This window comes from Eubalaena glacialis, chromosome 8, assembly GCF_028564815.1.
Source record: "Eubalaena glacialis isolate mEubGla1 chromosome 8, mEubGla1.1.hap2.+ XY, whole genome shotgun sequence".
In the NCBI taxonomy this organism is placed as follows: Eukaryota; Metazoa; Chordata; class Mammalia; order Artiodactyla; family Balaenidae; genus Eubalaena; species Eubalaena glacialis.
Window position 1 is genome coordinate 51640348 of NC_083723.1, and position 26329 is coordinate 51666676.

General features: G+C 35.3%; 1 protein-coding gene and 1 non-coding gene across 2 annotated transcripts; both read left to right on the forward strand.

The window, feature by feature from the left end:
• DBF4 (DBF4-CDC7 kinase regulatory subunit) lies at positions 1-25094 on the forward strand. Its single transcript, XM_061197683.1, has 12 exons — positions 1-263; positions 1517-1689; positions 8924-9103; positions 10954-11004; positions 11491-11560; positions 11760-11836; positions 14372-14408; positions 15588-15633; positions 18301-18429; positions 18885-18999; positions 22056-22180; positions 24101-25094. The coding sequence occupies exons 1-12, from the start codon at positions 218-220 to the stop codon at positions 25092-25094; spliced, it is 2043 nt and encodes a 680-aa protein (XP_061053666.1). The 5' UTR covers positions 1-217.
• On the forward strand, positions 21097-21203 carry LOC133097104 (U6 spliceosomal RNA). Its single transcript, XR_009701977.1, has one exon. It is a non-coding gene; the product is annotated as a U6 spliceosomal RNA (small nuclear RNA).
• Positions 25095-26329: the final 1235 nt, after the last annotated feature.

Below are 26329 nucleotides of genomic sequence, written 5' to 3' on the forward strand. Positions count from 1 at the left end.
TCGTTTGTACTTTGCCAGTTCCTCCTTGGCGCCCTGGGGCCGAATTCCGCCCCCGGAAACCCGGGGGACAGACGCGGCATCTCTACTGCGTGGGTGTGGTGGCCCGCTGAAGGGGAGAGGCTACCGGCCGGTCAACGGGCCTCGAGGAGCTGTGTTTCCGCGGCCGCCCGGCGCGACACCCTCTCCGGACCCAGCATGTAGGTGCCGGGCGGCTGCCATGAACTCCAGAGCCATGAGGATCCACAGCAGAGGACATTTCCAGGGTACGAAGCCCCTCCTCCGGCTGCAGTCCCTTTAATCCTTTCCTTCCCTCCTGGTTCCATAATTGATTCTTCAGAGTTCTCGCGCTGGATCTCTGCTTCTTTTCTCTTTTGACACGTGCATCCTGCTCTGGCCTGAAGGAGGGCTTGCTTCAGGGTTTTGCCTCAGGAAGGGAACGGATCGCGGCCCGGCCCCTGGCGCTCTCTACGCTCCAGCCTCGGCCGCAAATTCCTCGTAGCGCCGTCGGTTATAAAACTAGAAGACAAGGCGGGACCCGGGAACCCACCGGGGCTCCCACAGATGCTGCGACCCTTTGAGGCTGCCGCTTGAGCCTCGATTTAAAAGCAGATGTGCTCGGGGCTTTTCGCTTCCTGATTAAACTGGGTGATTATGGGTGGATTTTTGGTCTTACTCATGAAGTTGAGGTAAAGTGTTTGTATTTCAAACACACCGTTGCTGTTTTCAACATTACAGGCAGAAACAAAAGCAAACTTTCATTTTCAATCTCTTCTATTTGGTAAAGCATTACAGCCTGTAAGTTTTTCATTTTAACATGTATAGTGTGTGTGGGTATATATTGATATGTATAGTGTGTATATGGGGTCTCCTACTTATGAACAGATTGAGTTCTTAAAGTTAATTTTTAAGCAGCTGTTTGGATCTGATATGTTTTCAAAGGAAAGAATGAAATGAATGGTGATTTGGTTCTTCAAATGGACCATTTAGTTCTTCTTAATATATACACTGACTCTATGTGAAACTGAACCTTGAGCAGTCAGGAACCTTTGAGGTCTAGGTCATTCTGAGTAACAGGTTTCTTGCATTGTTAAATGTTCAGCATTTTAAGTACCAGTTGTGAGTGCTCAACAGAATGGCAGACGCTCCATGAGTATTTGTTGAGTAAATACTCCATGCAGCTTACATACTAGGAGAACTCTTTCAAATTGGTTTTACATAGTTCACTGCCTTAATGCATAAAACACGAATAAACACATGAATATTTCCTGCAGAATCAACTATTGACTGTGAACAATAGTCATTTTGCGACATATAGTATCTGTTAAAATAAAGTATTTTGCCTTTATCCTAAGTGATACTACAAAGAAATATATTAAAATGTTAATGACTGCTAAATTAGTAGGATTATAAAGATTTTTCTCTCTGTGATATTATCATATAAACAAATATTTTTAAAACAGTAGAAATTTTCTGTCTGCGTAAAACATGATCTAATTCTAAATTTTTTAAACAATAGGTGGAATCCAAGTCAAAAATGAAAAAAACCGACCGTCTTTGAAATCTCTGAAAACTGATAACAAACCAGAAAAATCCAAATATAAGCCACTCTGGGGTAAAGTATTTTACATTGACTTACCTTCTGTCACCATATCTGAAAAACTGCAAAAGGACATTAAGGATCTGGGAGGGGTAAGTCAAAACCATACACTGTAACAAAAAAGGAAAACTTTCTAATTTGTAATCATTTATAATTTTCCTTTTGGAAAAAACTTTTATAAGCACCAAGCTTAAAATTTTTATCAGCTGTTTATCGTTAATGAGCAGTCATTTGTTTTAACCTTTTGTAGGCTGACAAAACTTTCAGGTTTCTGTGATTATTAGTCTGGTGTGAAGTTCACAAGTGTGAGAAATGAGACTCCCTTGTCCTGGAGGAACTGCTGATTGCCTTCTCGTTTTAATGTTGGGATGTCCTCCAGATGGCAGGAACTCCTTGATTATGATTATTGGGAAGCTACATAAAAATAAGATGTTATTTACAGAACAAGGAAAACATGTTCAAACCACAAAGAGTTAAAATTTCTCTTGACTGATACAGTGTCAACAGAATGAATGTCATTAAGGAACGATTTTGGATTATAAATATGGAAAACGTGCTTCTTTCCTACCTTATACATTGAGTAAATGATTAGGAAATTAGAAAATTTGGGTAAAATTCTAAGATTTTCTTAGGATTAAGAGTAATACTGGGTAAATTTTAGCAAGGTTAAGATTTTATTAATTTATTTCCTGATTATTCCTGTTTCAAAGATTTCTGCTGCACTTTGAGTTTGTCATGGTTAACATTTTTTGAATAATATGAACAAATCCTGCCATTACTAGAATAGAAATTTGCAGAACAGGTAACAAGTTTTTTGGAATCGTTTATTGATACGATATTTTACTTAACTGTCTTTGAAAAGCTATTCTACTTTTTTGCTATTTTCATTTTCTTAAAATAAAACATTGTCACACATTTGTCATAGTAGTAGCATGTACCATAATGACCATATGACTGCATTCCTAAAGGTCATGTTTTATAACCTGCCATCATTGAGTAAAGATCCCTTATTTTAAAAATTAAGTACTTAAGTGTCCAGAGAAGTAAGTGACTGACCCAGGGTAGAATCAGCCTAATACCTGGACTCACATGCTACTGCACCATTCTGTTCCTCTAGTAATCAGTGGCTACAAAGTAGCTATCTGATACGGTTTGAGAGCTTTCTTAAATATGATGGAAAAACTCATTAACCCTTCTAATCTAAATCATTAATTTTAGATTTGTGTTTTTAGCAGTGGAACCCTTCAAACAAAATCATGTTCAGAAGTCCAATGTGTAAAGCCAATAAAAAGGGAATTGCTGTAGCTGAAACAGCAGTATAGAAGCTAGTGCAGGGACTGCCTGCCCTACCCCCTTTTTCTCTCTCCTGTCATCCCCATAGCAGTTCCTGAGGCACTTGCAAGAAACAAATTTTGAATTCACTTATGTGTTAGATAATAGCTGAGAGAGAGCTGAAAGTTGGTTTTATACACTTCAAATTTTTATCCTAAAATGGTTTGAAGTAGGTCAATGAAATGAGGAGCATATTAATGTCATAAGTTTCCAAATTTTTCCCCAAAGCTGTGGATTTTCAACTGAATTTGATTTATTGACTTTATTCTTTAATTTCTTCTAAGATTTTTTTTTATCAAATTCTCATCTCCCCCCACACTATCTTTCCAGTAATTCATGATGTCATGATTTCTGTCTCTAGCACAGTACTATTTCTATCACTGAAAAAGACTGTTACGAAGATCTCGTATGGGAGCTATAAAGGAACTTTGATTTCCACACACTAATTTAAGTTTTAAGATTCAACTTTAAGAAATGTGTAGTTAAATATTGATAGATCTTCCTCGAAAGGACTGTGCTTATTACTTAATTTTTAGGATTACTTAGATCCTTTAACCATTTGTAATTTGTTTTGCCTCAGGTTATTAACAGTGTCGTCTTTTTTTAAACTGTCCATTTTATGCATTTGTTTTCTCCAGTCTGAATGAAAACATCTAAATACACCTTTTATTTGGAGAGTACACTTCTGAAAATTCAACCACTGAGAGCACATCAGTGAAGTGCTGACATGATGGGGGAATATCTCTAATAGTGGCAAGAAAGGTTGCTGTTGCAAAACCAACCATGCTTAGGCCCATATCTAAACAGTGTGGGCTAAAATAAGACAGCTGGAGAAGAAAAGAGATGTAGGGTCAGATACCTTGGCATAGTTCTGTCCTCATGAACTTGAGGACAGAATGACTTGTTTTTGATGTTCAGTGTGACCTTGAGTCATCAGAAAATAAGTTTTGAGTTTACTCTTTTAAAGACCTAGATTCCACAGTAGCTAATAAATTAAAGGCCATGATAAAACTAAGTCAACAGTACAGGACACAGTATTAAGTATTTTGGTAGATTCAAAAATGAATCTGATGTCCATCCCACCTCAATTTCTAATCTAAGCAGAGATGGCATTGGTACAATTAATTGTAATATAGAATGTTATGAGGGAAAGATTACTTCCAACTAAGGAATCTTGGAGGCCATTGTACAGACACAACTTGAACTCAGCTTTGAAGAATGGTTATGATTTGGGCATATGGTAATTCATTCAGAAATTATTCCACCAGTGTCTCCCATATGCTAGCACTATTTTAGATGCTGGGGAATGCAAAAATAAGATGTAGTCTAATCCTCTAGGAATTCTCAGTCTATGGGAACATCAGGCACCTAAATAAATAAATTACAGTATAGCATTGTCAGTGCTTTAACGGAAGTTATGTAGAAATTGCCATTAGAATACAGAAATGGAAATATTAACTCTGCCTTTTGGATTTATAGCAGCAATAAAATTTGAGCTGAGTCCTGAAAGCCTAGTAGGAATATACCAGGTAAAATGAACAAACTAAATAGAGGAAAGAACATATTTAAAATATAGGTCTGTGTGGTTTGTTTGAGCAACTGCTAATACTAGAGTATGACTTGAGCTTGGGATTTAGATGGGGGATATGGCAAGAAACAGTGTTACACTGGGACCAGATTGTAAAAGATATTTGTTCATTACTAAAGACTTATAACTCAAGGTACAGGAAATGGAAAACCAAGGGAAATGTGTCATATTAGCATAAGGACAAACATATAGACCAATGCAATAGAAGAGAGATCCCAGAAATCCTCTCATATAGTCAGTTGATTTTCAACAGGGGCACCAAGACCATTCAGTGGGGAAAGGATAATCTTTTCAACAACTGATGCTAGGAAAACTGAATATCAACATGCAAAAGAATGAAGTTGTACCCTTAACTGTACATTATGTGCTACAATTAATTAAAAATGGATCAAGATCTAAAATGTAAGAGCTAAAACCCATAGAGGAAAGTATTGGGGAGAATCTTCATGACGTTAGATTTGGCATTGAGTCCTTGACCATGACACCAAAAGCACAGACAACAAATGAAAAAATAGATAAATTGGACTTAATAGAAATGAGAGGATTTTGTGCATCAAAGGACACTATCGAGAGGGTGAAAAGACAACCCACATAATGAGAGAAAAAAATATTTGCAAATCATATATCTGATACGGGATTAATATCTAGAATATAAAGAACTCCTACAACTCAACAAAAAACAACCCGATTGAAAAATGAGCAAAGGACTTGAATAGACATTTCTCCAAAGAAGATATATACAGATGGCTAGTAAGCACATGAGAAGGTGTGCAACATCACTAATCACTGGGAAATACAAATCAAAAACAGTGAGACAGACATAGAAAACCAACTTATGGTCACCAAAGGGGGGGGGGATGTAAATTAGGAGTTAGAGATGAGCAGATAGAAGCTACTACATACAAAATAGGTAAACAAGGTCCTACTGTATAGTATAGGGCACTATATTCCATATCTTGTAATAAACTATAATGGAAAAGAATATGAAAAAGAATATGTATGTATAACTGAATCACTTTGCTGTACACCAGACACTAACACAACATTGTAAATTAACTATATTTCAATTTAAAAAAAACACACAGTGAGGTACCATCTGACATCCGTTAGGATGGCCACTATCAACATAGGTGTTGGTGAGGATGTAGAGAAACTGGAACCCTTGTGAACTGTTGGTGAGATTGTAAAATGGTGCAACTGCTATGGAAAACATTATGTTGTTTCCTCAAAAAATTAAAAATGGAATTACCATATGATCAAGCAATTCCACTTCTGGGTATATACCCAAAAGAATTGAAAGCAGGGTCTTGAAGAGACACTTGTATACCCATGTTCATAGCAGCATTATTCACAATAACCAAAAGGTGGAAACAACCCAGATGTTAATCAGCAGATGAATGGATAAACAAAACGTGGTTTATACATACAATAGAATATTACTCAGCCTTGAAAAGGAGTGGAATTCTGATCCATGCTACATCATGAGTGAACCTTGAAAACATTGTGCTAAATGAAATAAACCAGACACAAAAGGACAAATACAGGATTCCACATATATGAAGTACCTAGAATTATCAAATCCATAGAAACAGAAAGTAAGGATTAAAAGGGGCTGGCAAGGGACTTCCCTGGTAGTACAGTGGTTAAGAATCTACCTGCCAATGCAAGGGACACGGGTTCAAGCCCTGGTCCGGGAAGATCCCATGTGCCGCAGAGCAACTAAGCCCGTGCGCCACAACTACTAAGCCTGCACTCTAGAGCCTGCGAGCCACAACTACTGAGCCTGTGTGCCACAACTACTGAAGACTGTGCACCCTAGGCCCCGGGCTCTGCAACAAGAGAAGCCACCGCAATGAGAAGCCCGCGTACCGCAACAAAGAGTAGCCCCCGCTCGCCACAACTAGAGAAAGCCCGTGCACAGCACCTAAGACCCAACGCAGCCAAAAATAAACAAATAAATAAATTTACTTAAAAAAAAAAGAAAAAGGGGGCTGGCAAGAGGGGAAAATGGGGAGTTATTTTTTAATGGGTACAGTTTCAGCTTAGAATGATGAAAAACTTCTGGAAATGGATAGTGGGGAAGGTTATACAACATTGTGAATATACTTAATACCACTGAATTGTACACTCAAAAATGGTTTAAATGGTAAATTTTATGTTACGTATTTTATCACAATTTTTTTTTTTTTAATATGTAGAAAGAGATTTATTCTAAAGAGTTGGCTCACACAGCTGGGGATGCTTGGCAAATTCAAAATCTAATAGGGGAGGCCAGCAGGCTGGAGACTCAGGAAAAACATTCAATTCAAGTCCAAATGCAGTCTGCTGCAGAAATTCCTGCTGCAGAAATTCTGCAGCAGTCTGCTGTAGAAATTCCTCTTTCTCACAAGAGGTCAGCCTTTTGTTCTACTCAAGCCATCAACTAATTGGCTTTCTTTTTATTTTTTTTTTTATTTTTTATTTTTATTTATTTTCACACACACACACACACACACACACACTGTATTTTATTTTTACAAGAGATAAATAGACTGACACCAAGCATTGTAAATGGATGACCACAACAAAAGCAACAATGATTGCAATTACCAAACACGAAACACACTCATACTATGTCATAATATTGACATTCAGTCCAGTAATCCTCCACTGTAACAGCTCCTTTACTTTGCAGTGAAAATTGATTTGTATATTCTTTGCCTCTGAGTCCTTGAGATTTTTTTTTTTTAATAATTCAAACAGAAAGTCACAAAAATTATAATCATCCTCATCAATTCACTCAGTCCCATGTAATTAATTTTTTTTTTCATCTTGATAATTTTTTTTTTTTTAATGGGTGGGAGATTGGGCTTCTCTTGAAAAACTGGAAGCTCTGGCAGTGCTGGGGCCACATATTTACAAAGATGAAAAGAGTATTTGACGTGTAATCGTTCATTTGTATTCTTGCTGGCCCTTGTAGGCATTTGAGTATGTCATCCTTAGAATATATAAATGTACTTTATTTACTGGTGGATGAAAATGTTACTCAGAAAAAAAGGAAGTAGTGATTTGCATTTAACCAAGGCAGCTGCTGGTCTTAGCAACAAATTGTGCTTAATGCTTAGATGAAATTAACTCGTTACATACTTTGCTTCACTTTTTATTATCTTCATTTATGTTGTGAGACCCTATAGAAATTAGATACAGCTGCTTAAAATAGTTTGAGTCTCTCATTTATGCAAATAGTTAATGATTAATAGTATTTTTTCTACTTAATTTTCCTGCCTTTGGATGGCAGTGATTTTCAACACTGACTTATTGACTTTGGTACATGTGTTTATAAATTCAGACATTTAAGCAGTGGTTTTCAAACTAGGGAAATTCTCTTCAAAACAGTCATACACTTTTTTTGGGGGGTGGGGGGCTACGTTGGGTCTTCATTGCTGCGTGCGGGCTTCAGTAGTTGCAGCATGCTCAGTAGTTGCGGTATGGGGGCCTGAGAGCCCTCAGGCTTCAGTAGTTGGGGCACACGGGCTCTAGGGCCCCCAGCATTGGTAGTTGTGGCACTCAGGCTCAGCTGCTCCCCCAGCGTTGGTAGTTGTGGCACTCAGGCTCAGCTGCTCCGCGGCATGTGCGATCTTCCCAGAACAGGGATGGAACCCGTGTCCCCTGCATTGGCAGGCGGATTCTTAACCACTGCGCCACCAGGGAAGTCTCAGTCATATACTCTGAAAAGTAAGGGTTTCCTACCTTTTAATAGTTTAAGTTTTAAGGAAAGATGTTATAACTTTTTAAGTTTGAATTGTGCTATCCAGTATTGTAGCCATTCGCTACATGTGGCTATTGACATTTAAGTTAATTAAAATTAACACAGTTTAAAATTCAGTTGTTCAGTCACATTAATTACACTTCAGGTACTCAGTAGTCACGTGGCAGTTGCTGCCATATTGGACAATGCTGATAAAGAACATTTCCATCATTACAGTGAGTTCTATTGGACAGTAGGGCTTTAGAACATGGATATGAAACAGAATACCTATGTTCACACAACGCTGTAAATCAACTATACTTCAATTAAAAAAAAAAATTAAGGTTAAAAAAAAAAGAGTACCTGTGTTCAAATTCTCTTACTACTGGTGTAACCTCAAGGCAAGCCACTTAACTTCTGTTTTCTTCTCCACAAAATAAGGATAATATTAGTATTATGGGTTGTTATGTGGATTAAACTAATTACGATATATAAACTACATGCTGTTGTTGTGTTATTAGAATTCTCATTGTACTTTCTCAGAACTCTAGGTTCAGAATAATACAGTACAGAAATTTAGAATATTAAAATGCATCAAATTGGCATTTTCTATGTGTCTAGCATATGAAACAGTTGATGGTTTATATGACTTACTTAAAAATACTTTGTTTTCCTTTAGCGCGTTGAAGAATTTCTCAGCAAAGATATCAGTTATCTTATTTCAAATAAAAAGGAAGCTAAATTTGCACAAACCTTGGGACGAATTTCTCCTGTACCAAGTCCAGAATCTGCATATACTGCAGAAACCACATCACCTCATCCGAGCCATGATGGAAGTTCATTTAAGGCTCCCGATACAGTAAGTCTCTGAAATATGCTTTGAGACTCTGGGAAGGGCTATAGGATTTTATAATTTTCAAGAGTGGGCTGATAGCAGAGTTCACTTAGGTAGAATAATATCTACATTAAGTGTGGCTTTCCAGTTGTTAATAAGGTTGCTGTTGCATATAGAAAGGTGATTTTTCTCCTAATAGTGCTTGTGTAGTCACACACTGATTCCTAAAATATGCCCTTGCATTTAGTGATGGTTTTTATTTTTAGAGTAATTTACAGCTAAAGAGTGACAGCAGATCATTTTTTAAAGAAGGAATAGAAACCTTCTGTTTGTTTCAGAGCAGGGGTAAGCAAACTATGGCCCATGGGCCAAATCCAGCCTGCTGCCTGTTTTTTACAGCCTGCGAGCTAAGCATGGATTTTACATTTTCAAGTGGTTGGGGAAGAATTCAAAAGAATACTTTGCGACAAGTGGCAATTATGTGAAATTCAGATTTCACTGTCCATAAGTAAAGTTTTATTGGAACAGAGACATACCATTCATTTACATATTGACTGGTTGCTTTACTGCTGTAAAGGCAGAATGAGATAGTTGCAACAGAGACTGTATGGCCTGCAGAGCCATATAAACATGTACTGTCTGGCCCTTTAAAGAAAAAGTTTGCCAACCACTGTTCTAGAATTACTAACATCACATCCCTACCACTCAGTTGCCAGTAAGTTGTAAGATACAGTGAAGGATAAATTAAATTGGTTTAATTGGGTATGAAAAGGGGAAGAGATTGAAAAATAGTGTTTATCTCATTTTTAGATTGAAATTAATTATTTTAAAATATCCTCCCCGGGGCTTCCCTGGTGGTGCAGTGGTTAAGAGTCCGCCTGCCAGTGCAGGGGACACGGGTTCGATCCCTGGTCCAGGAAGATCCCACATGCCACGGAGCAACTACGCCCATGCGCCACAACTACTGAGCCTGCACTCTAGAGCCCGCGAGCCACACTACTGAGCCCGCGCGCCTAGAGCCCGTGCTCTGCAACAAGAGAAGCCACCGCAGTGAGAAGCCCGCGCAACGCAACAAAGACCGAATGCAGCCAAAAATAAATAATAAATAAATAAATTTTAAAATAAATTTAAAAAATATCCTCCCCAACTTATCTACTCCAGCCGTTTGGAAAGCAGGGAAAAATGGGAGCGGGGGAGAACAGGTAAAATAAATGATTGTTACATAAAAGATACCTCTTGAAAAAAAAGAGACAAATACAAAGAAGAAAAAAAGTCAAAGAAGAAGAGACCAAGGAAGCCTCATACATTCTTTCAGTTAATGCTTTTTTGGAGGAACAAGGTTGTACACCAGTGACTAGTTCCAAATTAATTGCTGCTATTAGCATTTCAACTGCTTTTCCCAGTGTTTTGTTTAAAAAGTGAAATACGTAAAAGTGAAATATGTAAAAACAGTATATATACGGTTTACTCATATCCTTAGATCTTTGGTTAAATAGGAAATTAAAATGTAAACTATTTAATTATAGAGTTTCAGATCAACCTATTTTATTTTTCATGTTGAATAACATTTACTACAGAAATGACCTTGGGTCTCATTAAGCTGAGTTTAGGCTCTACCAAAAAAAGAAGAAACAAACTTTTTAATAGGAGATCTTATTACAAACAGAGACCCTAAGGAAATCACTTTTTACTGTACATTTATTATGTTGATGGTCATTAAGACTTGTACAAATAAACTTTATGTATTTTAAATTTCATATTTATATTAAAATTCATCTTTAAATTTTATCTACTTGCTTTAGCTATTTTATCTTTTTAAAATTTTTTCCAATGAGGCACTATGTTATGACTATTGTTCTCTGGTCTTTTTATAGGTGTGTTTGAGCAGAGGAAAATTATTGGTTGAAAAAGCTATCAAGGACCATGTAAGTAGGAATTTTAAAAATTCACAGTGTATATTCTATGACTAAAAACTGAAGTGTAAAATAGAGATGTTCTTGAAATCTTTTCCTCATTTTTAATAGGAAAAGCGTAAATATCAGCATGTATCTCATAAAGAACAGAATCTGCTTTTCATGAAGAAACGCCTCCATCTTGTGGCCTTTTAAAATATTACTGGACACTTCTGAAGCCTGTGGCATTTTTGTGTCTTTGAAAGAGATAATTTCTTGAAACTATTAACTGTAAGGCTACAGGGTACATTAATTGTCAAGAATATGGGAATGTATTAAACAGAAATGGTTTTAGAAATTTCAGAAGAAAAAAACTGATGTCCTCACGGCTATTGTAACTGTTTAGGGTCTGTTCTGAATAACCATCCCAGTGACATTAAGCTTCAGATAATATTTTTAATTTAGCTCATTTAAAATAGTAATTTCCTAGAAAAAACTATCAAACTTTTTTTTTAACAGGATTTTATTCCTTCAAACAGTATATTATCAAATGCCTTATCATGGGGAGTAAAAATTCTTCATATTGATGGTAAGTATTTTATTATTGCTTTTGACAATATTTGTTGTAAGTGTCTGTCTCTTCATTCCTAATTTTAGATAGAATTCTGATAGCAAGAGATACCTGTAAGGGTAATTCTTTCATCTAAATTTACAATTATAAGAAAATAGCAGCATTTAACTCCAAAGGTAAAAATGCTAATCTTAAACCCTTCTTTCTTTTAATAAAGACATTAGAAACTACATTGAACAAAAGAAAAAAGAATTGTATTCACTCAAGAAATCAAGTACTTCTGTAAGAGATGGGGTATGTTATTTTCCTTAATTTTTAAACTAATTAAAGAAAATGGTAAGCTTGGTTTTTATTTATGTATCTATAAATTTTTTTGCCAAGTGGAAAATATTACTGCCAGAATATCCTAGGGGTAATCCTGTGTGCTATATATGCATGTTTCTGTTATTTGAATAAATTCTTGCATATCATTTTACTTTAGGATTTACTCATGAGGTAAAAGTTGTTCCAGGGATGGTGGCATAGTTTTGTTTTCTTCTTTGGTTGCTGCTGCAACCAAGAAAACATACTTTTGTTCATTCTGAAGGAAAACAGCACAATTAACATATTACATGAGAAGCTCCTGGTATGTATAATATACTCCGTTTGGGAACATAAATAGGAAGTAGGCTTACTGTTCAACTGCTCTATAAATCTTGTCATATAGTATGACTATGTGGCCTGACCACAAAATATTTGTTAAACAAGTGCATTGGGCATTGTCATGTTAGACCTAATGTTCCATATCTTCAGTTTCTTCCCTTTTTACTAGCTTCCTCCTCAAACCCTCTAAATAGAATCAAGCCTCTTCTATCCTTTAAAACACGGGTCCTGTTAGGAACCAGGCCGCAGAGCAGGAGGTGAGCAGCAGGCGAGCAAGCGAAGCTTCATCTGCCGCTCCCCATCGCTCACATTAGCGTCTGAACTGACAGCCCCCCACCCCACCCCTGTGGAAAGATTGTCTTCCATGAAACCGGTCCCTGGTGCCAAAAAGGTTAGGGACCTCTGCTTTAAAACAAATACAATAAATCCTTCCTTGACCTCTCGTCCCTACCGACTATTCAGTCTTTATATCATCCAGACATCTCACATTTCCACTTTTACACTTCCCATTCACTCTTCAACCTATGAGGTATAAAACTACTGACCAAGTTGGCAAATCAAGTATACACTTTTTAAAACCAGTCATATTGGTTCTCTCAGCTATTGTTCACTTCCTCCTTGAACTTACTTTCCTCTGGAACTTCTCTCGTCCCTTTGCTTTCTTATAGTTCTCATATCTCAGAACATTCTTGTGTGGTCCACTGTTTCTTCACCTAATCCCTAAATGAACCTAAAAGGTAAATAAATATTATAGAAGAATGCATATAAAGACATGAAGCCATAAGTAGGATGGCATGTTTTGGAAATTTTCTGCAGTATAATACAACCTGATCTTTGAGTGGGAAAGTGACAGGAAATGAAGCTAGAAAAACTAGCAAGATCAGATGGACCTTGCACGCTCTATAAAGGAGTTAGATTTTATCTTGAAGGGTTTGGAACATTATTGAGAGATAATTAATAGGAGAGTAACCTGGTTGGATAGGTATTTTGGAAGGATGCTGTAGTTGCCAGTTAAGAATATTTGCTGGCAAGACTGATCATTTTACTGTCATCATAGTTCTACTTTTTCCAGAATACCATATAGTTGGAATCATACAGTATGTAGCCTTTTCAGATTGGCTTCTTCAGTTAGTAATAGGCATTCAGAGTTCCTCCATATCTTTTCGTCACTTGATAGCTCATTTCTTTTTATCGATGAATAGTCCATCATCTGGATGTGCCACAGTTTACCCATTTACCTTTTGAAAGACATCTTGATTGCTTCCAAGTTTGGCTGCCTGTGGCACCTTTACAGCTGCAGTTTCATACCTGGGGCCCACTCTCAGGTCAGAACTGTGGGAAAAAAGAAAGAGGAAATAATACAGGGATTCCCTTTGTACTCTTTGAACGGCAGGAGCCTCTTTCCTGATTCTTTGTAGCCAAAACGATAGGGTTTGTATAGGAGTAATCGCCACTGGCTCTGCTATTGCTGCGAATCTCATGACTAGAGGTCCATTCTTAAGAAAACATTGCAAGAGAAAAGGGGGAGAGGGGGACGGGAAATGTACCCCCTTAAAGTTAGCTTCTCCAAGTTTTGTCTTCCTTCTGCAATATACCTGCTTTTGTTTACTTTTAGTCCTCAAGTAGTTGCTTATTGAATTTTGTCCAGAGTTTTTATTGTCATCAGTGGGGAGGGACCATATTGAATATATTCCTTCTTGACTGGAATTGACAGGCTAATAAATTTTTTAGTAATTCCTTTGATGAGTTTATCACAAAGGTTTTGCTGAATGAGGGCATAAAAATAACTTACATGACTGTCTTTAGATTATTTTACTAACCATGCCTTTTCTTTATTGGTTGATTTCTTTCTGTGAAGACATTATAGCTAAAATGCAAAATATTTGTTGGGGGTATTGTAAAAGTGAGCTTGTATTACTAAGTTCCATACCACTGGCTAAAATCTTTAATTCCTGAATGATCTTTGTTTCATTTATTTGGTTGAGTTGATTTTGAAAAGCAGCTTTTTCTCTTTTTTTTCCCCCATGAAACTGCAATAATCACCCTTCCTTTATTTAGTTGTTTTCCTATATGATTTTTTAATCTTGAGGATATTGAGCAATTGCAGTAGCTGTTTTCACTGTACTTTCAAGCCCAGTGTTTTCACCATATATATGTTTATATATATATATATAAATTTTTTTTTAGGGGAAAAGAGTAAGTATTGGCACACAGAAAGCAAGAAGTAAGTATTTTGATTTCCTTAAGTGTGTTTGTTTTGCTTTTAGAAAATAGAATAAAACATATAAAAATCTTCTAAAAAATCATGTAACCATCCCTTTAAATGACTTTTTCAGTGGTTCTTAGCCTTTTTTTTTTTTCTTTAGAACACTGACCCCTATGGCAGTCTGGTAAAGTCTATGGACCTTTGTTAGAATAATGTTTTTTAAAACATTTTTTCTTATCATTATATTACTAAGAAAATCAATTATATTGAAATTCAGTTATCAGAATATTTTTCAGTATAAAATAGTTATATATTTGTTTTTATTACACATTAAAAAGCTCTAGCAGTGATTATAATTGCTCCTGTAATTTTGTTTTGAAGTGATGGGTGTAAATGATGCTTTGAGATATTCGTAGTAACTAATATGATATGAAAATATGTTTCAACTGATATCAAAGTTACAAGCACTGGGCCTCCCTGGTGTCGCAGTGGTTGAGAATCCACCTGCCAATGCAGGGAACACGGGTTCAAGCCCTGGTCTAGGAAGATCCCACATGCCGCGGAGCAACTAAGCCTGTGCGCCACAACTACTAAGCCTGTGCTCTAGAGCCCGTGAGCCACAACTGCTGAGCCCGCGTGCTGCAACTACTGAAGCCCGCACGCCAAGGGCCCATGCTCCGCAGCAAGAGAAGCCACCGCAATGAGAAGCCCACGCACCGCAACAAAGAGTAGCCCCCGCTCGCCGCAACTAGAAAAAGCCCGTGTGCAGCAAGGGAGACCCAACACAGCCAAAAATAAATAAATAAAATAAATAAAAATTACAAGCACTGCTAATACTACTGTGATTCTTTTGCTTATATGCAAAATTGAAGGACATGTTAAATTTCAGTTAGAGATTAGTGAACATAAAAGTTAAATTTTTTTTCCTGTTCTAGCTCAAAATCCTCCTGAATTCTGCTTATAGATCCTTTAGGAGATCCATTCAGTTTAAGAATCGCAGAATATAAACAGAACTTCTGTCATTTTGGAAATGGATTTATAATTGTAGGCTACCTTACCTGAGGCTGAAAACTTCAAATTGAAATGAAATGGATAATGGATACATAGTTGGATTATTTTAGCCAGAGTAGTTTTGTTTGGAAAAAAAAAAACTCTGGATTTGTAAGCATCTAATATCATGTTTTGTATATTCCCAAGCAGGTAGACTCAAAAAGCCTTTTGTAAAGGTGGAAGATATAAGCCAGTAAGTATCTTAAATTCAATCTGTATGATTTAAATACAATATTAAAGGAGAAAATCTAACTAATTAAACTGTTCCCGCTAATACTGTTAGGTCCCTTTACGTTAGATTTATATGATATTAATAATGCGTGTGGCACAGTTTCAAAAAGTAGCATTACTTACTTTGTGCTCAAGGACTGAATTTAGTTTCAGTAGGTTTTAGATAATGCTTCCTTGAAAATCTAGTTTAGAGCAATCATGAGACCAACTCATTTTTCAGTATTTCAAATAACCATTCTCTGGCTAAAGGTAATACCATATGATTTAGAACTACTACTTAAAGACTGCATCTACATTTGTAAAAAAGAAATTATTAGTTACTACTTGGAAATACAAAATCTGAGTATAACATCTAATTTGGTAGTTTTCCCAAACTCATTCTGAAGCTCTATAGAATAATCTTAATGAAGACTACAGATATAAGTAGACTAATTTGGCATGGGAGAATTAGATTTCTTTCTCTTGACATTCTAGTTACTCACTTAGACATGTGTGATTAATTCTCTTGGGTGCTCACTGAGGTGACAAAGATGTGTTGAACGCTTCTTTTTTTTAAATGTGCTACTGTGAGAAAAAAAGTACAATTTAAAATTAGGCCTGGAGGGACTTCCCTGGTGGTCCAGTGGTAAAGAATCCTCCTTCCCATGCAGGGGAACACAGGTTCAATCCCTGGTCGGAGGACTAAGATCCCACATGCTGCGGGCAGCTAAGCCCTCGCACCTCAACTATAGAGCCTGTGTGCTGCAAACTACAGAGCCTACATGCTCTGGAGCCCACACGCCACAACTAGAGAAGAGAAAGCCCGCATGCCACAACGAAGAGCCCACGTGCCACGACTAAGACCTGACACAGCCATAAAAATAAATAAATAAATATTTTAAAAAATAAAATTAGGCCTAGAGAAGCATCAATAAGTGGAAAGACAGCCCATGTTCATGGATTGGAAGACTTCATATTTTAAGATGTCAGTACTACCCAAAGTGATCTACAGATTTAATGCAATCCCTATCAAAATCCCAATGACTTTTGTTACAAAAAGAGAAAAATCCATCCTAAAATTCATATGGAATCTCAAGGGACGCTGAGCACCCAAAGTAATTTTGAAAATGAAGAACAAAGTTGGAGGTCTACACTTACCAATGTCAAAACTTACTGCAAAGCTATAGTAATCAAAACAGTTTGGTACTGACATAAAGACAGATGTATAGACCAATGGAATAGAATAAAGAGCCCAGAAGTAAATCTTTATATATATGATGAAATGATTGCTGACAAGGATGCCAAGAACATTAAGTGGGGAAAGGACAGTCTTTTTAGTAAACAGTATTGGGAAAACTAGATAGCCACATGCAAAAGAATGAAGTTGGACCCTTACTTTATACAATATATAAAATTAACTCAAAATGAGTCAGAGACCTAAAACTATACAACTCGGGGGAAAAAACACAGGGGGAAGCTATATGACTTTGGAATTGGCAGTAATTTCTTGGATATGACACTAAAAGCAGAAACAAAAAGATAAAAGAACTAAATTGGACTACATCAAAATTATAAATTTCTGTGCGCAAAAGACATAACACAGTGAGAAGGCAACCACAGAATGGGAGAAGATAGTTGCAAGTTATATATCTAATAAGATAGTAATATGAAGAACTCAACAACAGAAAATCAAATGACCCAATTAAAAAATGGGCAAAGGACTTGACATTGCTCCAAACATACCCAAATTGCCAACAAGCATATGAAAAGATTTTCAACATTACTAATCATCAGAGAAATGCAAATCAAAACCACAATGAGAAATCTATTACCTCACAACCATTAGGATGGGTTCTATTTTAAAAAGAAAAAATAAGTGTTGGTGAGGTTGTGGAGATATTGGAACTCTTATGCACAGTTTGTGGGATTAGAAAATGGTGTAACCATTATGGAAAACCGTATGGAGAGTCCTCAAAAATTTTGAACTGCTTGCTGTATGATCCAGCAACTCCACTTCTGAGTATATATCCAAAAGAACTGAAAACAGGGTTTAGAAGAAGCACTTGCACATGCATGTTCATAGCAGCACTATTCACAATAGCCAAGAGGCAGAAGCAACCCAGATGTTGATCAACAGATGAATGGATAATATGGTATATACATACAATGGAATATTATTCAACTTTAAAAAGGAATGAAATTTTGACACATACCACAACATGGATCAACCTTGAGGACATTATGCTTAATGAAATAAGAGGAAAATACTACATGATTCCACCTAATGAGGTACCCAGAGTAGTCAAATTCATGGAAACAAGGTAGAATGGTGGTTGTCAGGGGCTGGTGAGGAAGAGAGAATGGGGAGTTACTTATTTTATTTTATACGTGGATACAAAGTTTCAGTTTTGAAAGATGAAAAGAGCTCTAGATATGGACAGGTGTTAATAGTTGTAAAACATTGTGAATATACTTAATACAACTGAACTGTGCACTTAAGAATAGTAAATAGTTAAGATAGTAAATTTTAACTGATTCCTATTGTTTGTTTCAGATTCCAGATGAATTACATGATTTTGAAATATAAGACTTCAAACATGTTTTCTTTCATCATAAAGATTCTCATGTATTTGTCTTTTTATTCTTTTAGGCTTTATAGGCCATTTTATCTTCAGCTGACCAGTATGCCTTTTATAAACTATTCTGTTCAGAAGCCCTCCAGTCCATTTGATGTAGATAAGCCATCTACCACCCAAAAGCAAACTCAGGTTAAACTAAGGTTGGTTTAACCGTCAAGTAATTTTTTATCTTTTTAAACAAATATTTAAAATAATTCATTTAATGCCATGGTGTGTGTGTGTGTGTTTCTAATCACTGCTGTGCTTTCTCCCCTGGATATTTTTAATGCCCCTTTACTAGATTTAAAGTCTGAATCTCTTTTTAAAGTGTGTCACATTTAGACACTTTAGATGGGGGCGGTGGGGGGGAGCTTAAAAATATTTGCAAATAATTCAAATGTGTTGTTTCTCTTCAGTGATCTGAGATATTCTCCAGAATAATCGTTACATTCTCAGTTTGCTTCTCAATTTCTTAAAAAGAAAAATGGCTAAAAGTATTTGTTTATATAAATCTCTGCAAATCATGGCAGATGCTGTTTGATAGTTGAGGACTGTAAATTTTTTTAAATTACTCCTTACGTTCAGTGGTTAATCTTTTACCATATATTTCTATCAGGATCCAAACAGATGGTGATAAATGTGGTGGAATCCCAGTTCAACTCCAGTTAAAAGAGAAGAAAAAAAAGGGATATTGTGAATGTTGCTTGCAGAAATACGAAGATCTCGATACTGTAAATGTGATTTTGTATTTAGAGGGTTGATATTTCTAAAACTATGAATAATATTTGCTGTTTAAATTTTAGCTTATTCTTTTGATTGTGGTTTACAACTTGGTAATTATTAAGTAGTAGATACTTCTTTTTGATAGAATTATCTTGAACTTTAAGAACCCAAAGTGGGGAAATGTGTATTGAAAAATCATTTTTGTCCACTCAACAAATATTTATTGAGCACCTGCTGTGTACCAATTACTGCTCTGGGTGAACAGCATTGAACAAAAGCGACCAATTCGCAACCCTTGTGAAGATTACATTCTGTGGAAGGGGAGGAGAGAGAGCTAACCACAGGATAAAAGAATAGTGAAGTATATAGAGAGAACATTAGATCAGTGCTATGAGAAAATAAAGGAGGAATGAAGGTGTTGCTATTTATTTAGACTAGACAAGGAATACCTAACTGATGAGGTGGTATTTGAGTAGAGACCTGAGAGAAGTTGAGGGAACAAGACTTGTGAATATTGAAATAAGCAATACAAAAGTGCTAAATGAAACTGATTGACGGGATCAAAGAACAGATGCTGGTGGACTGAGCAATGGTGGTAGAAGTCAGTTTGCAGATATGATTGTAAAGGCAGGACCAAGAGGATTTGCAGTGGATTGGATGTTGGGAGGGAGAGAGGATGGGTCATGGGTCACTGCATGCTTCAGGCCTTAACAATTAAAAAATGGGCAAGTGATTTACTAATGGGAGGATGAGAAGAAAGTGGAGACAGTTCTTTGAAATAGCAGAAAGAGAAATGGTTGAAAATATAAATGGGATGAAGAGAAAGTTTTAAAAATGGGAACAATTACAATTTGTAAACTGATGAAAAGAGCAAGAGCTTTGGATCCAGGCTAACCCAAGTTTGAATCCTGGCTTCCTGTCTGTCTATGAGACTTTGGACAGTACCTGGCACTGTGCTTACTAAATATTAGCTGTTATTGTTTGAATTGTTAATTTTTAAAATACTAGGACGGTCTGTTTTGGTGCTTGGTTTTGGTAGAAGATGGTGGGAAAGTTGAGAAAAAATATTTGAAAATATCTGATTCATTAACTACCTCTGTCTTCAGATTCTAAATTGGAAGTTTGTTTTATAACTGAAAGTTTGTGTCCGTTTTTTGTGTTCAGCTTATATAATAAAGTAGAAAAATACAGTTAGTTTGTTTAAAATTATTTTTAATCATAAGCTGAACTTTCTCAGAAATATTTGCCCTTCCCAAAAATCATTTTGAAAATTTAAATTGTAGATTGGTCCTGAAATTCTGCTTTGCTGTTGCAATAAATTAATCTAAAATGGATGTTTTCCTTAATATCATTTTGTGGATCCTAGTTTGATGCTCAGAGGATGTTGGGGCTAAAAATCAACCACAAGAAAGGAAAATCAAAGTAGAGGCTGTGATGGATATTTTTAAATTTTTAATTTTTTTTTTTTTTAACAGTTTTTCATGTATATGATCCCTAGTCACTAAGAATAAAGAAAATATTTTATTTTTTGAAACTTCGATTTCACAGTGATTCGGTTCCACCTGTGTCAAGGCATTCATTTAACAAATTTGATCACAGGAAATTAAGCAGCAAACAAGGCAGATATATTCCCTACCCTTTTACCATCTTATGGTCTGACAGAGGAAATAGATATGAAACATGTTATTTGCAAGTAGGATGAAAAGTGAAGTATGAAGTGCAGTGGTAATAAATAATGAGAGTACTGAATGTAGAATGAGGGACAAGGAAGGCTCAACTGAGAAAGTGACATTTAAATCAAGACTTAAAGCACAAATAAAAAGAGTCAGGTGGAGGTAGAGAGGAACTACACAAAAGTTGGAAGTTGTTTTTCTTAGTTCAGTTAGTTATTTTTCCTTCCAAGAACATGAATAAACAGAATCTGAACTTACAAAGTTAATGTTTTGTTTCTCATTAGTTTTAACATTACTGGGCATGCATAATTTGTATATGGTAAATTTTGCAAGCAAGGAAGGAACACGTTTATATTCCAGAACACTATTTTTTGTGACCAGTGAAGAATTTAGTTTTTGGAATTCAAATCAAATCAGCGCAAGTTAAAATTAGTGCTTGCTTTGGCAGCACATATACTAAAATTGGGACGATACAGAGAAGATTAGCATGGCCCCTGCACAAGGATGACACACAAACTCTTGAAGTGTTCCCATGTTTTTAAATAAAGATGTTAAATAATAAAATAAAATGGATAACCAAAAAAAAAGTTAAAATGATATGAAACTAGGGAAACAGAAATGAGGTTCTTCCATGATCACCTTGATACAGGCTTCTAGTTACAATTCCCTGATCAGCTGATAGACAAATGATAGCATTAGCCTGGAGATTCCACCTATTCAGAAGGAACTTAGTTTCCTCTGAGTTTTATCCCAATACACTGAAGTTGTTGACTTTTGTTTTTAACCACCCTTAAGATTGAGAAAAGCTTCTCCGTACTCAGTCATAAGCACTGGGTAATTGAGATCATTTATTCCCTCATTCTCAAAATTTTTTTTATTCTTCCCAGCATTAGTTGTACTTCATCTTTTTATACTTAATCTCTCTTCTAGATTCTTGTTTTGGATTCTTGTATGTTACATAACATTTCATGTATTTAATATTTTATAAGCCCTACCTTATTACTTAGTGGTAATTGCATAAGGATAAAATAAAGTAGTAAAGAGAAGTGTTTTCATAAATATTAGCATACTCTAAATGCTGTATGTTACTGTTGTTTTTCTTCAGCTGTATCTTCATTTTCTGATGGAGCTCACTGGTTTTCAGTTCCCTTAAACTACTAATTCATTAGTACTTGACTTTTCTGATTGAAAAATGGAAGACTAAAAACCAAAGTACTTTTAGTGGTTTCTCAGCAGTTACTTTTATTCTACTTATTTTAAGTTCTGCTAAAGGATATTTCTTTGGAGTAGTTATTAGATACTTAATTTTAGGGGCGTGAGAATACTAGAAAAAAGTATCTATTGCTTTTAAAATATAATTATGATTTATATACTTTTTTGTTTTATTTTAGCATCTTCTAAGTGAGCAACACAGAAACTTTGCACAGAGTAATCACTATCAAGTTGTTGATGACATTGTATCTAAGTTAGTTTTTGACTTTGTGGACTATGAAAGGGACATGCCTAAAAATAAAAGGTAATTTATCAACGCAAGTTTTAAATTTTACAAGAATATTAAACCATTAAACTAAAAATAAATGCAATGTTTTCTGTTCTTAGAAGGATTATATTTTCAGCATAGAAATATGGTTAAGAACTGATTCCTTCTTTTCTCTCTCCCTCCTCCACCACCACCAAAAATGCTTACCTTATTATTACTTTTAAGGCTCTCTTCTTAACATAGTCGAAAAGGGGAGTTGGCAAACTTTTTCTATAAAGAACCATATAGTTAATATTTTAGGCTTTGTGAACCACAAGATCTCTATTGCAGCTGCTCGGCTTTGCCATTGTACAATGAAAGTAGCCACAGACAATATGTAAATGAATGGGTGTGGCTATATTCCAGTAAAACTTTATTTAAAAAAATAGATGGCAGACTAGATTTGGCCCGAGCTGTATAAAGTGTGAATACAGTGATGTTCAGTATACAGTAACTGTACATTGACAAAATGAGCCTCATTAAGATTATTCCCATAAATCTAAAAAAGAAATGCTTTCATATGAATATACCCTAGAATTGGTAGTAACTCAATAGGTTGTTTAGTCCTTATATCTGTTTTTTAGACCAATCTTAAGGCATAAAGAAGACTATAAAATATGATACCAAGCTACAGCTTCTGAAAATTAACTAGAAAGTTTTTTGGCTGTATCTGGATAGAACAGTTACTAAACCTCTTATTTCTGTAACATTCAGAATGATTGTTCATGACTGATTTAATATTTGGAGAGGAAACATATTTCCAACTATTAAAACTTATATGGGCTACTGTAAGAATTTAGAATTCCCTAAAAACTCATTCTGCAGCAAAATTCTGAACTAGTACTTATATTTAAACTGGTTTATTCCTTAATTATCTTATTATCTGCACAATTTTTATCTCTATAGACAAGTCACTTAAACATCTCTGGACTTTAAAGAAGAGTGATGTTGGACTAGTGTTTTTACATTTTATATCCTCCATTTGTTCAAGAGGAGTCTTAAGTGAAACTATCAACAAAATAAATAGAAAAGGAACCATTCTGGTTTTGAAGGGGCAGGTGGAATTCTATATTTCTCTTCATTATCTGTGACATGTATAACATAAAACATAATTAGTGAGCTGTTAAGTTTTTTTCTCTTTGTAAGTAGTTTAGGATTGTCTAATACAAACTAGCATCCCAAGGATATTAAGAGGCTCCATGAAGAAGAGAGTTTCAGGTCAAATATGTGTGTGAAACTTAAGGATTACTAACTTGTCATCTTTAGAAGTATAATGATATAAGGTTTCTGGCTCACTATAATATTGGATTGTTTATTTTTAAATATAAATAAATATCCATTTCTGCCTTAGGTTTCCCAATACTCATTCTCCACATGCTAAGTCAACATTAATGTAAATCAAAGCATAGAAATTAAGAAATTTTTCAGGACAGTGAAAAAATTAGGAACAGACCCAAATCCCTTTACTATCATCTTTCTTTGATTTATATGATCAAAGTAGTTTTAAATACCAAAGTCAAGATACTGCTTACCTCTGGGAGGAAGTAGAAGAATGTGGATGAGGAGTGGTACACTAGAGTTTTTAGCTATATCTGTAAAGTTTTATTATTTTAAAAACATCTGAAGTGGACTTCCCTGGCAGTCCATTGGTTAAGACTCCCCACTTCCACCGCAGGGGGCCTGGGTTTGACCCCTGGTCAGGGAACTAAGATCCTGCATGCCACGCGGCGCGGCCAAAAAAATAAAAGCATCTAAAGTAAATTTGGCTAAATATTAGAAGTTCTATATTTTTGTAGCGTTTTCTAAGTTAAATAAGTTTTGTAAACAGTTTTTAAAGATTTTTACTAATTTAGTTTTTAAATACTCAGGAATTTTTGATAGCAATTTCAATTTTTTTCTTTTCTTTTTCCTCTAAAGAATAAAATACAGTGTTGGATCCCTTTCTCCTATTACTGCAAATGTCTTGAAAAAGTCTGAACCTAAAGAAAAGATGGAATTACAACATACTTCTCAGAAAAACTCCAGGGAAAATGTACAGGTGATGGAGCACGGTTTCCTGTATAAAGAAACCCAGGAACCTGAACAAAAGTTTATGTCTACTTCAGAACACATCCCACACCCTTCAAGTGAATTAAGAGGACACGATGATAAAACATCTAATAAATGTTCCATGTTAAATCCAGCTGAAAATGACATAAAAGAAAATTTTATATCTCTAAATTTTATATCTCTATCTCCACATAAAAATAAACAGGAATGCATTCTTGATGTTCCTGAACATAAATTAATTATAAATGAAAATGACTTAGAAGTAAGGGTGGATCACTGTCCACGTAGGCAACAGGCATCTGTACAAGTTTCTCATTTCAGTACGGATAATAGTGCATCTCAGCCAAAACAAAAGTCAGATACTGTGCTTTTTCCAGCAAAGGATATGAAGGAAAAGGACCTTCATTCAGTATTTCATCATGATTCTGATCTGTTAGCAATAAACAGTTCACAGGAGCACCTAACAATTCAGGCAAAGGCTCCATCCCAAAGCCCTCCTGAGGAACCCAACCCATGTGACATCAAGAATATGGATAGTTTACCTTCTGGTAAAATCCATCGGAAAGTGAAAATACTATTAGGAAGAAATAAAAAAGAAAATCTGGAACCAAATGTGGAGTTATATAAGAAAAGAACTGAATTTCTTACTATACAAGAAGAAAACAGAATTTGTAACTCATCAGTACAGTCTCTACTGGACTTATTTCAAACCAGTGAAGAAAAGTCAGAATTTTTGGGTTTCACAAGCTACACCGAAAACAGTGGTATATGTGATGTTTTAGATATTTGGGAAGAGGAAAATTCAAATCTGTTATCAGTGTTTTACTCTTCCCCTTCAACTTCTACATTTTCTGGTTTTTAGATTTAAAAAAATAAATACCTTTCAGAAGCAATGAAGATCATATTGAAATTTTTATAAATATGTATAAAAATTCTTAGTTTTGGAGGTGAGGTTTTGCCAATGTTTACAGAATGAAATGTAAATATTAATAAAGGTGATGTTTGCATTTTTCTACAGAATTGAATACCTATTCTAGAAAAATTGTAGAATAAACTTGTGACTCATCTTATTTTGCATACTATGTTCATAATTGTTTTCTAAGAACTATTATGAATAATAAGTTTGCTTTATGTCAGTGAAAACTAATTTCAAGGGAAATTTTGAGAATATCAAAATTTAGCATTTTAAATTTAGATTATAGATTAGATTATTCTAGTTATATCTATTTTCTATTAAAACAGATTTCCATGATAACATGATAATATTGCTTTTAAAAACCTAATTTTCATACAGAAAGGAAAAATTGTATTTCAGTGTCTGAGTTCTGGAAATCATTATTACCAGAAACATTGACACATGAGGGTGAACTAGTTGGACCATGCTAGGGTGTTGGCACTGAGGAGTTAGGTTATTTGTAGAGATAAATAGAAGCCATGAGGGAAAAACTTAACCAGGCTAGCACGTGGAATGAAATAATTTTTCCACTGTTCTTATTTACCTTTGGAAATAATTTCTTCCAAAAATGACTCTTTAATCCCTAATTTGGTATCAAGAAAGGAAAGGGAAAGGATGGCAATGAACTAGATATGTTTTGAAACATGCAGATTGCCTTTGATCAGTCACTTGGCGATTCAATAATTTAGAGAAGAGAAAATTCAAATATCAGGAAAATTTCAACTCTTACCGGTAGATGGTTCACAATAAAAATTAGTGCCAATGAATATTATATGAATACACTGTCAACTAAAATTAACAATTTTATTGTTCATGCCAGTACTTAAAGGAGGATCACTGAAATATCCTTTATAGTGCATACATGCGTTTATGTTTTAAACAAAAAATCCCTTGGAAGATTTTTACACAGGACAGAAAATTCCATTTATAAGTATGAGGGTTCTTATATAATGACACATTTTCAGTAGTAAACTCATGTAACAACAGACAAATAGCCATTTTCAAAATGCTCTCATATCGTGACCATTTCAAAAGCAGTTCTCTCATTGTTAACAAACATCTTTAACTTTGAAGGGATAAATGAAGTGGTTGGTTTTTCGTTTTTTGTTTTTCAAAAACTCTTTGAGGCTCCCAAAGACCAC